This window comes from Bombus pascuorum, chromosome 7 (assembly GCF_905332965.1).
Source record: "Bombus pascuorum chromosome 7, iyBomPasc1.1, whole genome shotgun sequence".
Lineage (NCBI taxonomy): Eukaryota > Metazoa > Arthropoda > Insecta > Hymenoptera > Apidae > Bombus > Bombus pascuorum.
This window is the reverse complement of record NC_083494.1, coordinates 4087462-4099836: the sequence shown is the minus strand read 5'-3', so window position 1 is coordinate 4099836 and position 12375 is coordinate 4087462. Positions and strand designations below refer to the sequence as shown.

Sequence of the window (12375 nt, the reverse complement as noted above, 5' to 3'; positions counted from 1 at the left end):
AAGACTAAGAAACAGATGCTAAAAATATGTTTTTGAACAATTAATTATATAAGCAGAGCAAACTCTCTGTTTCTTTCTCATAAAATTAATAATTAGATACCCATAATGTATGTATATGCTTAATATATAATATATATTGAATACATTTATCAACAGGCAATATATACATGCATATATATATTAAAATACAATATATGTTGAATATACTATGCGCAAGTAATATATATATATATATGTACATATATATGTGTATTGTATTTAGTAATATATATAATTATTAGTTTTATATTGTTATTGTAATTTTTATTGTAATGTATATTATGTACAATTTTTATTATTTTACAAATTTAATTGGGAATGATTAAAACAATATGGAAAGACATAAGATATTTAATTATATTCTTATAATTAAAGTTATATACATAGAAATACATAAAATTGTATACAATATAAATGTCATGAAAATATGTATAAGGAACAAATTTTTTATAAAAAAAATGTTTTGCTAGAATACTGTCACTGATCTACATTTTAATAAAATATAACTTATTGAAATGTTATAACAATGTTTAGTGTATATCAGATCGAAAGATGTATAAGTAAGTTCCATTGCATATTTAATAAAATAAAAATATACTACAATTTTGCATTTAATGTATTTAAAAATAACATGTAAGCAATACTATTAATGAATTAGTGTTAATTGTCAGTTAAGATATACTTAATACATTATACTAACAGTAAGAAATAAGAAAGCTATTATTATACACGATTAAAAAAAATTCTACAGAAATTTTTTTTTAATTTAATGACGACCGATTTTGTAAACAATAGGATATGCAATTCGTGGGGGAAATTTAATTTGTTATTATTTTTTTAGGTGCATGAATACGACTGTGCCTTAACAGCGAACTTTTATCAGTGAAAGATTTTTCACATTCTACACACTTGTATGTTCTGCCAGTATGTGTAACTAAATGTCTGCTAAGTCCAGATGCATGACAAAAGGCTTTAGGACAAAGTTGGCAATGGTGTAACTGTATATCATTTGGATCCAACTTTTGATGCCTTCTCATATGTACCTTCAACGCTTCTCGTTGAGTAAAGCTCTTGTCACAATGTTGGCATTGGAATGGTTTTTGACCAGAATGAGTCATGAGATGTCGAAGTAAAATTTCTTTCTGTGCGAAGGCACGATGACAAATGTTACAACCAAACGGTTTTTCACCTATATGAAATATATAAAATATAACTTTGAAAGTTAAAAATTGAACGTTCATTTTTATTTAATCTCTTAATAATTTTTTTCATTACCTGTATGAGTACGTTCGTGTCTGACCAAAGCTGATCTAGTGGGGAACCATTTTTCACAGGCTTGACATGTAAAACCTCTTTGTGTAGAGTGAACAGACTGATGACTTTTTAACATTATTCTTCGCGTAAATGCTTTTGGACATTTATCGCATTGAAACACTTTTAACTCTTCACTAGTTTCGACTATAAGAAACAAAATATCTTACAAATTTGTATAAATACTAACATTACATGTTGGGAAATTATATGTACTATTTACCCATGGTGTCTCCGATTGGTTGTAATTTTAAGGATTCTCCTTGACCTGAACTGTTACTAGTAACTTCCATCATATAAACATTTTTGTGGTCAGCATTTGCAATTGCTCTTTGTACTTCTTCCGCTTCATCTTCAGATTCCTGTTCTTGCTTAATACGTGTTGTACGTATCGTGCAACGTGCTTTTGCAGTACGTTCCTCCGCAGGTACTAATGTAATATTTTCTGGATCTTCCGACATTGTTTCTTCCATCTCTAAATTTTCCGAATTCATACCTATATTTGATAAAGTAAAATATTTTAATAAACTTTAAAACAGAATAAAATAAGAAATAAGAAACTTTAAATAAGAATGAAATCCTAATAGCAAATGTTTTTTAATATGTAAATTTAATATGTAATTCTAGTACCTAGGATGTAACCACCAACAAGTTCTTCTTCTGTTACTTCAATCGGATCTCCATCTGTTTGTCCACTGTCACCTTTAGTCGATACTAAATCAGCTAACAGCTGTTTAACTTGTTTTGATTTTCCACTGGAAGAATCCTTTAGTTCTTCCCTGTTACTATCCTGATTTTCTCCTTCTTCACCTTGACCAGTTAATTGTTGAATCAATTTCATGTGTTTACGAAGTTTAGCATCAGCAGCTTCACATTTTTTCTTAAACTGGTAGGACTTTTCTAATTGATATTTGCATGGATAACAGATCATGTTTGGAAGACCATCTTCTTCATATACCTACAATATAAGAAACATTAATCATTACTCAATTCTTTATATATAAAATTATAAGAACTAAATTATAATTTAGTTGAGATTTTTATTACTCACTGCTCTATGTAAAATAATAACGCGAATGTGAGTAACGTTACTCTATAGTATTTATATTTTTGACATATTTACATTTTATATTTCTTCAAAGATATAAAAATAGGTTAACAAACATTTTGATGTCGTTAAAATTATATTGTGTACGAATTTCGGAAGCTATAAGCTACTTTAACCTAACAATAAAGAAGTGTCAAATATTTGAGATGTCAAAATAGAATAGTAAATATGTGGAAATCTTGTCATAATCGAGCGAAAAGAAATGTTTACGATATAGTGAAAATATATTGGGTATTTTGATTTATTTAAATTCATCGTAGTTCAAGATATAAAGGACTGGAAGGAAAAAAACAGAAGGTTTATGATTCGGCAGATATAAAGTGAAAACTGAGAACGCTAATGGCATTGGCTATAACATTGCAGATTTCTATAAATTCGTAGGGTAAACGATCTGTAATGCAATGATATGCCTTGTCTAGATTCCTGTAATGAAAGAGAAGGTGGCGTCAACGTATCGTGAACGCAAAGTCGATAACTCGGTAAAGCCGGTAGTTGCTTTGCGCAGTGTGTCGAGCTTTACATTAGAATTAGGAACGAAGTATTCTCTGTATATTGCGACGAACGTGTGGGTGACGCTCTCACAAATACGAAGCAGAATCGAAGAGTGGGGTAAAAGAGGGAGAGATAGAGACAGAGAGAATCTCACGCAGAGAGATAAACTAGATTCCTATTTTTCGATAAGCTTTCGATATACGTATGAAAGAAAAGTAATCGACACTCCTCTAACTTGAGTCTATCGTATACTTGTTCTGCCAAGTCTTCCAACTCACCTCTAGATTAACGCAAGCCATTATTCGTAGAGATAATGGGATAGTTTCGTCGTCGTAAATCGACACCATCTCCTCCTCCTTTGCCAAGCACAGTCGGCACAGCTCGTTCACATGAATGATTACGTTGCTCGGGCTATCACCCTTTTTTCTACTGTATGTTTTCATTTTGACGTTCTGCAAGCTCTTGTGCGCGTTCGTCCCGTGTTTATTCCACGCTGAACGTCGAGAAGAAGCAGAAATTTCCCTGGAAAGCCCTGGAGAATGAGACTCAGTCACACACAACGGAATCTATAATGGCGGCGGTGGCGGTGGCGGCGGCAGCGACGGTTAACCAATAGCGAACGTGCGGCGCTGTAGTTTAGCAACATGGAGAATGCAGTCGTGAACTTTCTACGCGTCTGAAAGAGAAAGATGGTCAAGTATGAAAGAGAAGCTGTATCGTTCAGGGTCTTCGTCATCGCAAAGTCGGTAAGGCCGGTAACTATTATTGATTTTCCATTCTTCCCAACGGCGGGAAATGATCTTTCATTCGCTATCACATTGTGGCATATTCGAATTCCTTTGTATATAAGTCTATAGGAAATTATTCCATGTTCCTCTTTTTTTTGTATCGGACTGTTGATAATTGTAGCAGTTTATTCGTTGTTATTGATTGTCATGATGAAGAGAAGGATAAACATATTTAGTAATTTTTATTATGTCGTAATACTGACCGAAGAAACGGGCTTTGTAATGGACTTTATTCGGACAAGCTTTAGTGAAGTATCGACCGTTCAGAGGTATGTGTAACAACAGGTACGTTTGATTCTTTTTTTCTTCTTCACAATATTGAGAATAATACAATGAAACGTTTTTAACATGGAAAATTATCGTTGTTAGACATTAAGTGTGATGCAATTTGTATGTTACCGCTTTTAACGCATATAACAGTACTATTGCATTTTAGTTATGGATATTTTACTTATCTGACTCTCTTGGTAAAAAATTAAATGTCGTACATAATGTGAACATTTAAATATTATATTTTACACATATTTACAAATTTTTCTGTAAAATTGTTTGCGAAATTGTATGCAAAATTGTTTAAATATTTGAAACATACCGAACATGATTAATATATAAAATTTTACTTATTTATTAATGATTTACTTGAGAAATTACTCGATACTTATCAAGCAAGATCATCGTATACCTGTAAGATTATATAAATAGTTAAATTGCCCTTCTCTTATAAAATCTTTAGATCCTTTAGAAAAAGGAAATTTCATAAAAAATAAATTAATTATTTTTTATAGTATTGCATTGATGTTGTCAAATAGAAAATTCCGAGTTTTGTATCCATATAATATCTTGTAAAATTAAATACAATTAACTAAAACATTGAAAAGTTGCATACCAATCGATACTAATCATAGAATGTGATCTCTGAAGTAATTTTATAATTTAACTCTAGAGTATAGAGTTAAATTTTATAATTATTTTAGTTATAATCTAATCGAGATATTTTTAGTATCGTCAGAAAAGCTAAGATTTTCACGAATTTTTTACAAGTACGCAAAATATCTCTTATCTGCTACATTTTACAGAGCTTTCCTAAAAATACCAGCAAGGAAGTGTGTAGATATCTAAAAATAAGCTTCCGTTTTCTCTGTGATATAAATATGAAATTTCTATTGTAAGCATACGTCTGTATTTCATATGGTATATTTCAGGCAGAAGATATCAATTTTTACATGCCCGTTCATAAAAGGAACAAGAAACAAATCGTATAACACCGAATATTATTAAACAAATTACACGAAGAAAATATTATCACGAGATACACGTGCGTCATTTCAAAAGAAGATCGTCCTTATCCATGCGTTTGATTGCAACAGTAAAGTCTGTTGGAGAATGGTCAACAATTTCGAAAAAAGAGAATTTCAGGAAACGCAAAACAGTTTCCTACGTTTGCCAGGAGCGTTGTCGGCATTGGATGTTAAGAGATTGGTGGAGAACGGGGGTCGAAAATAACTAACAAGTCAAAAGAGGAAAGGAGAACGATTCGACGGCTCTTCCGAGAGGTAGGGGGTGGTTCTCGCTGGTTCTCTGATGCTTTCGCTTTTCCGAGTCCAGTGTGTTTCGCCACCCAAGAAACCCGCGTGCCTTGCGTTCGAACGCGAAGGTAGGTGCTCGTCGCTGTGGTTGTCACGCTTCGCATTTTCGTCCTGTAAACTGAGAAATTTTGTGACCCAGGGGATAATTTATTTCATAAGCGAAACAGAGAAACAAAAGTTTATCTTGGATTCTTCGAAAAATCGAAATACGTACCTACGAAAGGATCGTGTTGAAGCAGTATAGAAAACCGAGGAGTTTTTAATTTTGATTAATTTTCTCTTCAGTTTTTATTTCAACCAATTTTTTAATAATAATACGTAGTATTTTATAGAGAAAGGAATACACGTGGTATAGGTTTGAAGTTTATCGCGTTTCGACGTAACGACTTGTCATAACACATACGCGTCAAGGTTTATTACAATTTACAACTTACAAAATAACGTATGATATGTGTTACTATCTGAAAATTTTCGGCGATGACGAGAACGGACGAGAGTTCACGTGTCCGCGTATTTCACGCAAAGCAATACTATCTGACATTGAGAAGCGTATAAACTACAAACGATATTCGTACTAGGATAGAATTATATCGTACATTATATCTGTTTCACTGTAAGAATAAAGTATTCGATTTTATCTATTTTATTTTTCGTAATAACTTTTCACGTTTATCATAAAAATATCAAAAAACTCCCGTTTATTTTATTATTGGACGAATCGTTTATCGTACAATTTAAGAAATATTCAAATATTTGCTTGAAACGTGAAACGATAAGAAACATATTCCGCCTGTGCCATTAACTTATCTACGTTTTGCTATCTTTTTCTCTATATTATATGGCAAATGAACAAAAATTTATTTTGCTTCCGCCTTGTGCTTTATTTCCTTGAGAATGCCGTGTACCTTAACAGAGCTTCACATTTGCTATAAAAGGAAAAATCGTCAGTAGTCGACGTCGATAACATGTGATTATGAAATCGATCGAATATATTGTATATATCGACAATTATGTATCTAGTAATCGATTTTTCAAGCGGTCGTTGGTAACATTCGTTCCAAATGGTGATTATCGACAATGACATTAGCGATGTTATCCGTATTAGACGGTAGACTCAGAACCGAGAAACGTTTTGTCTTCTCCTTTATCGATATTAAATCTCGAAACATGTACCTGCTTACAATTGCCTCTAGGAAACATAACCTTTCCATTGCTATCGCTTTCGTTCGTCCAAACTCTAAATAAAACAACCAGAATTCACGTATGTACTTTATTTACGATATGTACTTACTCCCAATTCTTCTAAGAAACATAACCATTACATTGCTATTGCTTTCATTCGTTTAAAGTCTAAACAAAAGAATCAGAGTTCAAGTATATATTTTGTTTGAAAATGAAATTTCAGTATTTGTCAATTTCATTGTTTCGAATTTTGAAGAACGCTGTTCGAGATTTGAAAAAGTTCGTTGCAACATGAAAGCGTAGCCAAAAGTTTTTACAGACAGGACATTATTGTACAGTTAGCGCTAAAATAGATGACACGAACATATAAGTAACTACACAAGTCACACGGTTGTTTAGAAAACAAGGGCAAAGTTCCAGTTTGTTTCGAACATTTTTGGTCACATTGCCAGGCTACGTAAGATACTGGGAAGTATCTACATACTTATACACACATATATAAAAAAAAATACACGATCAAACATTTTTAGACGCGAAACTATGTATCCTACAAGGTTTTTTGGAAAACTGGCACGATTTGTTACTGCCCGACGCGACGTGACGATCGAAATCGAATCTTCACCAGCAGGCTGCAATACAAGCATCGTCTAAATACCAACGAACGAGCTTGGAATAGATATCAGTTATGTAAAGGGAACGTAGTATGGATTGTACGTGTCTCGAAAAACAGCGTTCGTCACAGATTTCCGAGACTAATTGTCGCCGAATCTTTCGAAAGGCTTGGCCGGCTTTCCGGTATCCGGTAGCGGCTATCGAATCCCTAATTCCGCTGTAATCTAATACAAGAAGAACCATTGGATGCTCCGGGTCACGAAGTGGAAAGAGGGAGATGTAGAGATTTTGCGGACGATGCAGATATATTCGGAGGAATTTCGTAGCAAAAATAACTACGGTAGACTACCGGTGGCTGCTCACTAGTGACGCGTCAAAGAGAATTTGAAACTTTCGTAAGATAAACGTGAGCTTTGCTCGTGTTTATTTTGCTCTTTGCTCTTCGTTTTTTAATTCTTCGCTGTTTTCGTCCGAGTTTCCGGTCATTAGCGACGATATAGGTATAACCGAGTTCCAAACTGACATGAAGATTCAACTAATAGTATACGAGGTCCTTCCACTCTAACAGATTCGAGTCATCGGTTTTTATGTATTACTGAAGTTTACCTATTCATTTCATTACTAAATGTTAGATCGAACCGTTCAAGATTTTATTCTAAAACAGGTGGTTTAAATTATGTTCTATTCCTTTTTGTGTAACTTGGATGCACAAATTATATTCTTTTCTTTCTTCTTTAATAAAAAATATATTAAAGACATTTGGAAGTAGACTAATATCTTTTTGTTATTTATTGGGCTAACAATTCGATCGAACTCATAATCTTTTGATTATGTAATCGGGCTTTTCGTTATTTTATGTATGTGCGTGCGTGCATGCGTGCGTGTGTGTATCGTATTGTATAATACATTCCAAACCTGTTCTTTTCATTTTCTCTATTAGTTACACTAGTTATTGACTCTTCATTCGTATTCCACTTATCGTGTGTTATCATTTTAGTTTGTGATAAAAACTTAAACTTAAAGTTTTCAAAGTAATTATTGCATTTGAGAGGTTTTATAAATGAGAAATTATACACATGTATAATAACTAGAAATATGAAAATTTGTATAGTATAATAAATTTTACTTTAATCGTGAGGGCAATCCAATACTTCAACTTTTAGAATGAATACAATACAAAGGGCAAAATAATTTTTCATTTTATCTTAAATCTATCTTTCGTCTTTCATTTTTTTCAAGTAATTTTTACTTTAAGGACAGAACCTCTTACATAAGTAAGATTTGGAAATAATTCCTCCACCATTAAATATTTCTATGTGAAATTATCGTAAATTTAATGGATATTTAAATGTAAAAATTAAAATGGATATTGCACAATGCTGTTATCGAGGAATCAGAAATATATGAAAGACTTTAAACATTGTGAAAAAGTAACAAATTTTAAAGATATTATTATAACTATTAATTATACCAATACATTTTATACTTATTGTATCCTTTTTTAATTTTTTGTTACTGTTTCTGCTATAACAAAATAACTATTATAAACATATTATAAATTATACACGTTCTTTGCCTTCTTTTTTCAGATTTCACCACGTATCAGGATAGCTGCTATTACATCCCTCACAAGTGGTTGTGTACACGGTAAACAAGACGTTTCTATTTCTAAAAGTCATATATATATATATATATGCCAGTGAACTCGAAATATACGTGGCGAATTGTGGAGGAAATCAGTACTATAACATAGCGAGTCAGAAGACGATGTCCAATGACCACCACTTGCTCAGATTTCGCGGTTCTGACTGTCTCTTGTTCCGCACGATGACGATACACCCCTGTATATTTCTTGGCATGAATTTTCCAACAACGATCACCTCTGGTTTGGATATCGAATATCCAAACACTCAGCGAACGATCCCGAATCATTGTGGTGCGGCGATGATTCGTGACCTACTTTGTTGCGAAGTTGTTTGTATAATACTTGGTTACAATATGCGTTCAGTTCGACGATGAATCATCGTTGGCTACTGATATTTATGTTACGAGATCTATGGTCTATTCGATTTCATTCTTCCAATTATTTGCGTGCCAATCCAGGGTAATGCATCGTTGAATCGAGATCAGTAGGCACGTAATTAATTACTGGCATAATTTCAACTAACAACAATGGCAAACTGCGCGAGAGATTCGTTGAATTTACTAAATTAGCCACAGATGTTAAATTAATGTTCGATTAACAGAATGATTTAATCGAAATCTCGTGTTGGTTTGCCAAACGATAATTATACAAATGCCCCGCTCATTCTGCCTAATTTGACTCACATATGTATGCAATTTACGAAGGATACTGTGATACGCAGATTCGTGAATATCGTTCGAGCGACAATTTTAAGGTAAATAGTTAGTGTGACTAGTAGTCATATCAGAGATGTTAATTATGCCTATTTTTACTTACAAATAGTTACGTGCATATTTCTTTATGAAGGTCAATATTTGCGCATTTTACAAGTCGTGTAGCGTTATTCAAAGAAACGGGCTTTGTTTTATATTTCTGTACTTTTAACAAGGCAAACTGAAATAGGTAAACGAATAATTGTAGCACAGATTAAAGAATAATTTATAATTATTGTTACAATACTACGTCAAATTTTAATTCTTTGGAATATATTCAAAATGATTAAATATGGCTTAAATATTACAAGAGACGGCTATGATATATTTTACGCGTATCTTATTCTTCTTTTTTTTATTATTTTCTTTTCAATAAATATATTTTCCTAGCTGTGTGTTGAAGTAAACAACTATGCGTCGCTCAGACTTTTGAGAGGATAAATATTTTGAACTTTGGGGTTGTAAGTTGAATCTCTCTTTGAGAAGCTAAATTTTCGTCAAATTATTTTTCTAATATTCATATTTTTCTTCAAATTCTCATTTGTTTAAATTTCACTTTACACATTCATTTCCCCCAACATCTTTTCTAGGCTACCGAAGAATATTCAGTAATATTAACATTATCCGTGACACCAATTTCGATGATTTTTTAATGTATTGTCAGAGACATGATTCTGAACATCTTTTTCTTATACATGTAACCTGTAGTCGAGCTTACTTTCCGAGATATTCGCAAAGAACTGTCGATACCAATATAGTGGAGTTTGCCTATAGACGACTTTTTGTAGACAACACTGTAGATGCCAAACATCAGATTTTTTAGACGCGAGAAGAAGCTCCTCTGACTAAAGATTATTTTCAAAATTTAATTTGTTTTGACTATTGTAAGATCTTGTGTAAAATAATTCAAATTAAAAATTTTCTTTTTCTTTGCACTAATGTAATCAAAATTCATCAGCAGAAGAATGTGTAAGAAAGCCTGTATGTTCTACTTTTTAGTTGTAGAGAAAAATTGATATGTCATTCATTTAAATTTGCACATACTGAATCTTATTTGTCCCTAAATAACTTGTATAAAAAGAAATATATTTTTTCAAGATCTTTTTATTTTTATTATAAAAATATATTTTATAATGTTCCGCGTAAGAACTGAAAAATAATTATTATAATATAAATTAATATAATATAAATATAATATAAATAATGTAATATAAATATTATTATATTAATTATAAAATTGGTGATATTTAGTGTCCATGTATTCTAGCATGTCTATTGTTTAACTTATATCGTTTTATACAGAGGCGATGTTGAACATATCAGTGGCATCACCTTTATTTACAATCTTTATTTACATCCAATTATTTACAAATGGAATTGCTCTTAAAATCTGTACTATAATGTTCCCATTGGCATGTAGCATATTATATGTACAGTAAAAAGCAACATTTTTACATTTTTGCATTTACATTGTTGTCTACAAAAAATCTTCAATTGTTCGTCCGTGACAGCGTACACGCTTAACAATGCTGTTTCATGACGGCCGAATAATGTAACGCCCAACCTAAATCTAATTCTTATCCTTTGTTTATAGCTTTTGTATATAGATTTTGGTTAGGTATCAGTTGTGAAGCTGCCGTCAAGCAATGCTAACGCATATGCTGTGGTATATATAGTGATACCGACAATTTTTTGCGAATATCTCGGAAACTAAGGCCGAGTGGCGGTTATATTATAGACAAAAGTTGTTCAAAATGTTGATTTCCGCAACATATCTAAAAGTCATTGAAATCGGTGAAGTGGATGAGATATTAATAATTACCGGATATTTATATTATTCATGTCAAATTTAATACGGACACGTTTACCGATATAGAACCCTTTAGAATATATATATAATATATATAATATTATAGATATATTATAGATATATATATTACATAAATATTTTCACTTTTATGTACATACAATAAGTTACAAAGTATTGGTACACCCTTTATAACAGAATAACTTCTTTAAAATTAGGTCAAACGATTTGAGTTTTTTTGAGAGGCTAGAAAAATTAGTTTACTAGATAACGTGTAAAAGAAATGTTGAAAAAATTGAAATTGGAGGAATGGCGACGAAAGTAGAAAAGATCACCTTGTATAACTTTTTTGTGAATCTATAGTGAAAATTTCAAAAGTACATTTTGTAAATTAATGTTAGTTATATTCATGTTGAGAATTGTATCGAAATTAAAAGCAAAAACAAGCTAAATTTATTACAGTACTAAGCTGAAAATACCGAAACACTGCGATTTTTACCATTTTTAACCGTTCGTAGCTTATACCAGTGTTAACTGATTTCGATAAAATTTTCAACCTGTATATGACTGATATAAATGTTCAAAATGTGTTGTTTAAATTTTTATTACAACATTTGTATAAGGTGACCTTTATTATCTTCATTGCCATTGCTACCAATTTCAATTTTTTCCACATTTCTTTTACACATCATCTAGTGAACTAATTTCTATAACCTCTCCAAAAATTTCAAGTAGTTTGGTCCTATTTTTAAAAAGTTATTCTGTTTTAGAGCGTAGGAATATTTTTGTGACTGACTATACATATATAGATACACGGTATGCTCTCTCTATATATATGTACATATATATACAGGGTGCGCCGTTAGAATTCGGACAGAATTCAATTTGTAGTTCCCACCATATTAGAATTCAGATGTTTGTGCTGATTGACTCTGAAGTTAGTTAAATATGTCAATAAGTCTTCTATAACCTCAAAATGACAGAACTCGTTAAGCAAAACCCGGAATACGATAGAAGAGCGGCGATTATAGAAAGTCTTCGCGCCGGGAGAAC

At 31.9% G+C, this 12375-nt stretch overlaps 2 protein-coding genes and 1 long non-coding RNA gene across 12 annotated transcripts in view; 1 reads left to right on the top strand and 2 right to left on the bottom strand.

Annotated features, from left to right (window-relative positions):
* Positions 1 to 374: 374 nt before the first annotated feature.
* On the bottom strand, positions 375 to 3560 carry LOC132908690 (zinc finger protein 892-like). Its single transcript, XM_060962912.1, has 5 exons — positions 3229 to 3560; positions 1981 to 2308; positions 1574 to 1846; positions 1315 to 1497; positions 375 to 1228 (listed from the first exon to the last, which is right to left on the bottom strand). The coding sequence occupies exons 1-5, from the start codon at positions 3391 to 3393 to the stop codon at positions 858 to 860; spliced, it is 1320 nt and encodes a 439-aa protein (XP_060818895.1). The 5' UTR covers positions 3394 to 3560; the 3' UTR covers positions 375 to 857.
* Positions 3561 to 3681: 121 nt separating this feature from the next.
* LOC132908695 (PDZ and LIM domain protein Zasp-like) overlaps positions 3682 to 12375 on the top strand; it is a 26905-nt gene continuing 18211 nt past the window's right edge. The window contains exons 1-5 of one of the 10 annotated variants that reach the window (XM_060962927.1): positions 3682 to 3696; positions 3947 to 4023; positions 4941 to 5104; positions 5169 to 5392; positions 8708 to 8765. The gene's annotated coding sequence lies outside the window, so the exon portion shown is untranslated. Of the gene's footprint in view, positions 3697 to 3806; positions 4024 to 4940; positions 5105 to 5154; positions 5393 to 8707; positions 8766 to 12375 lie in introns of those variants that run through there. The other 9 variants (XM_060962933.1, XM_060962938.1, XM_060962937.1 and 6 more) reach the window with 9 other exon arrangements.
* On the bottom strand, positions 4973 to 5887 carry LOC132908704 (uncharacterized). The gene is made up of 2 exons (XR_009658404.1): positions 5759 to 5887; positions 4973 to 5435 (listed from the first exon to the last, which is right to left on the bottom strand). It is a non-coding gene; the product is annotated as an uncharacterized LOC132908704 (long non-coding RNA).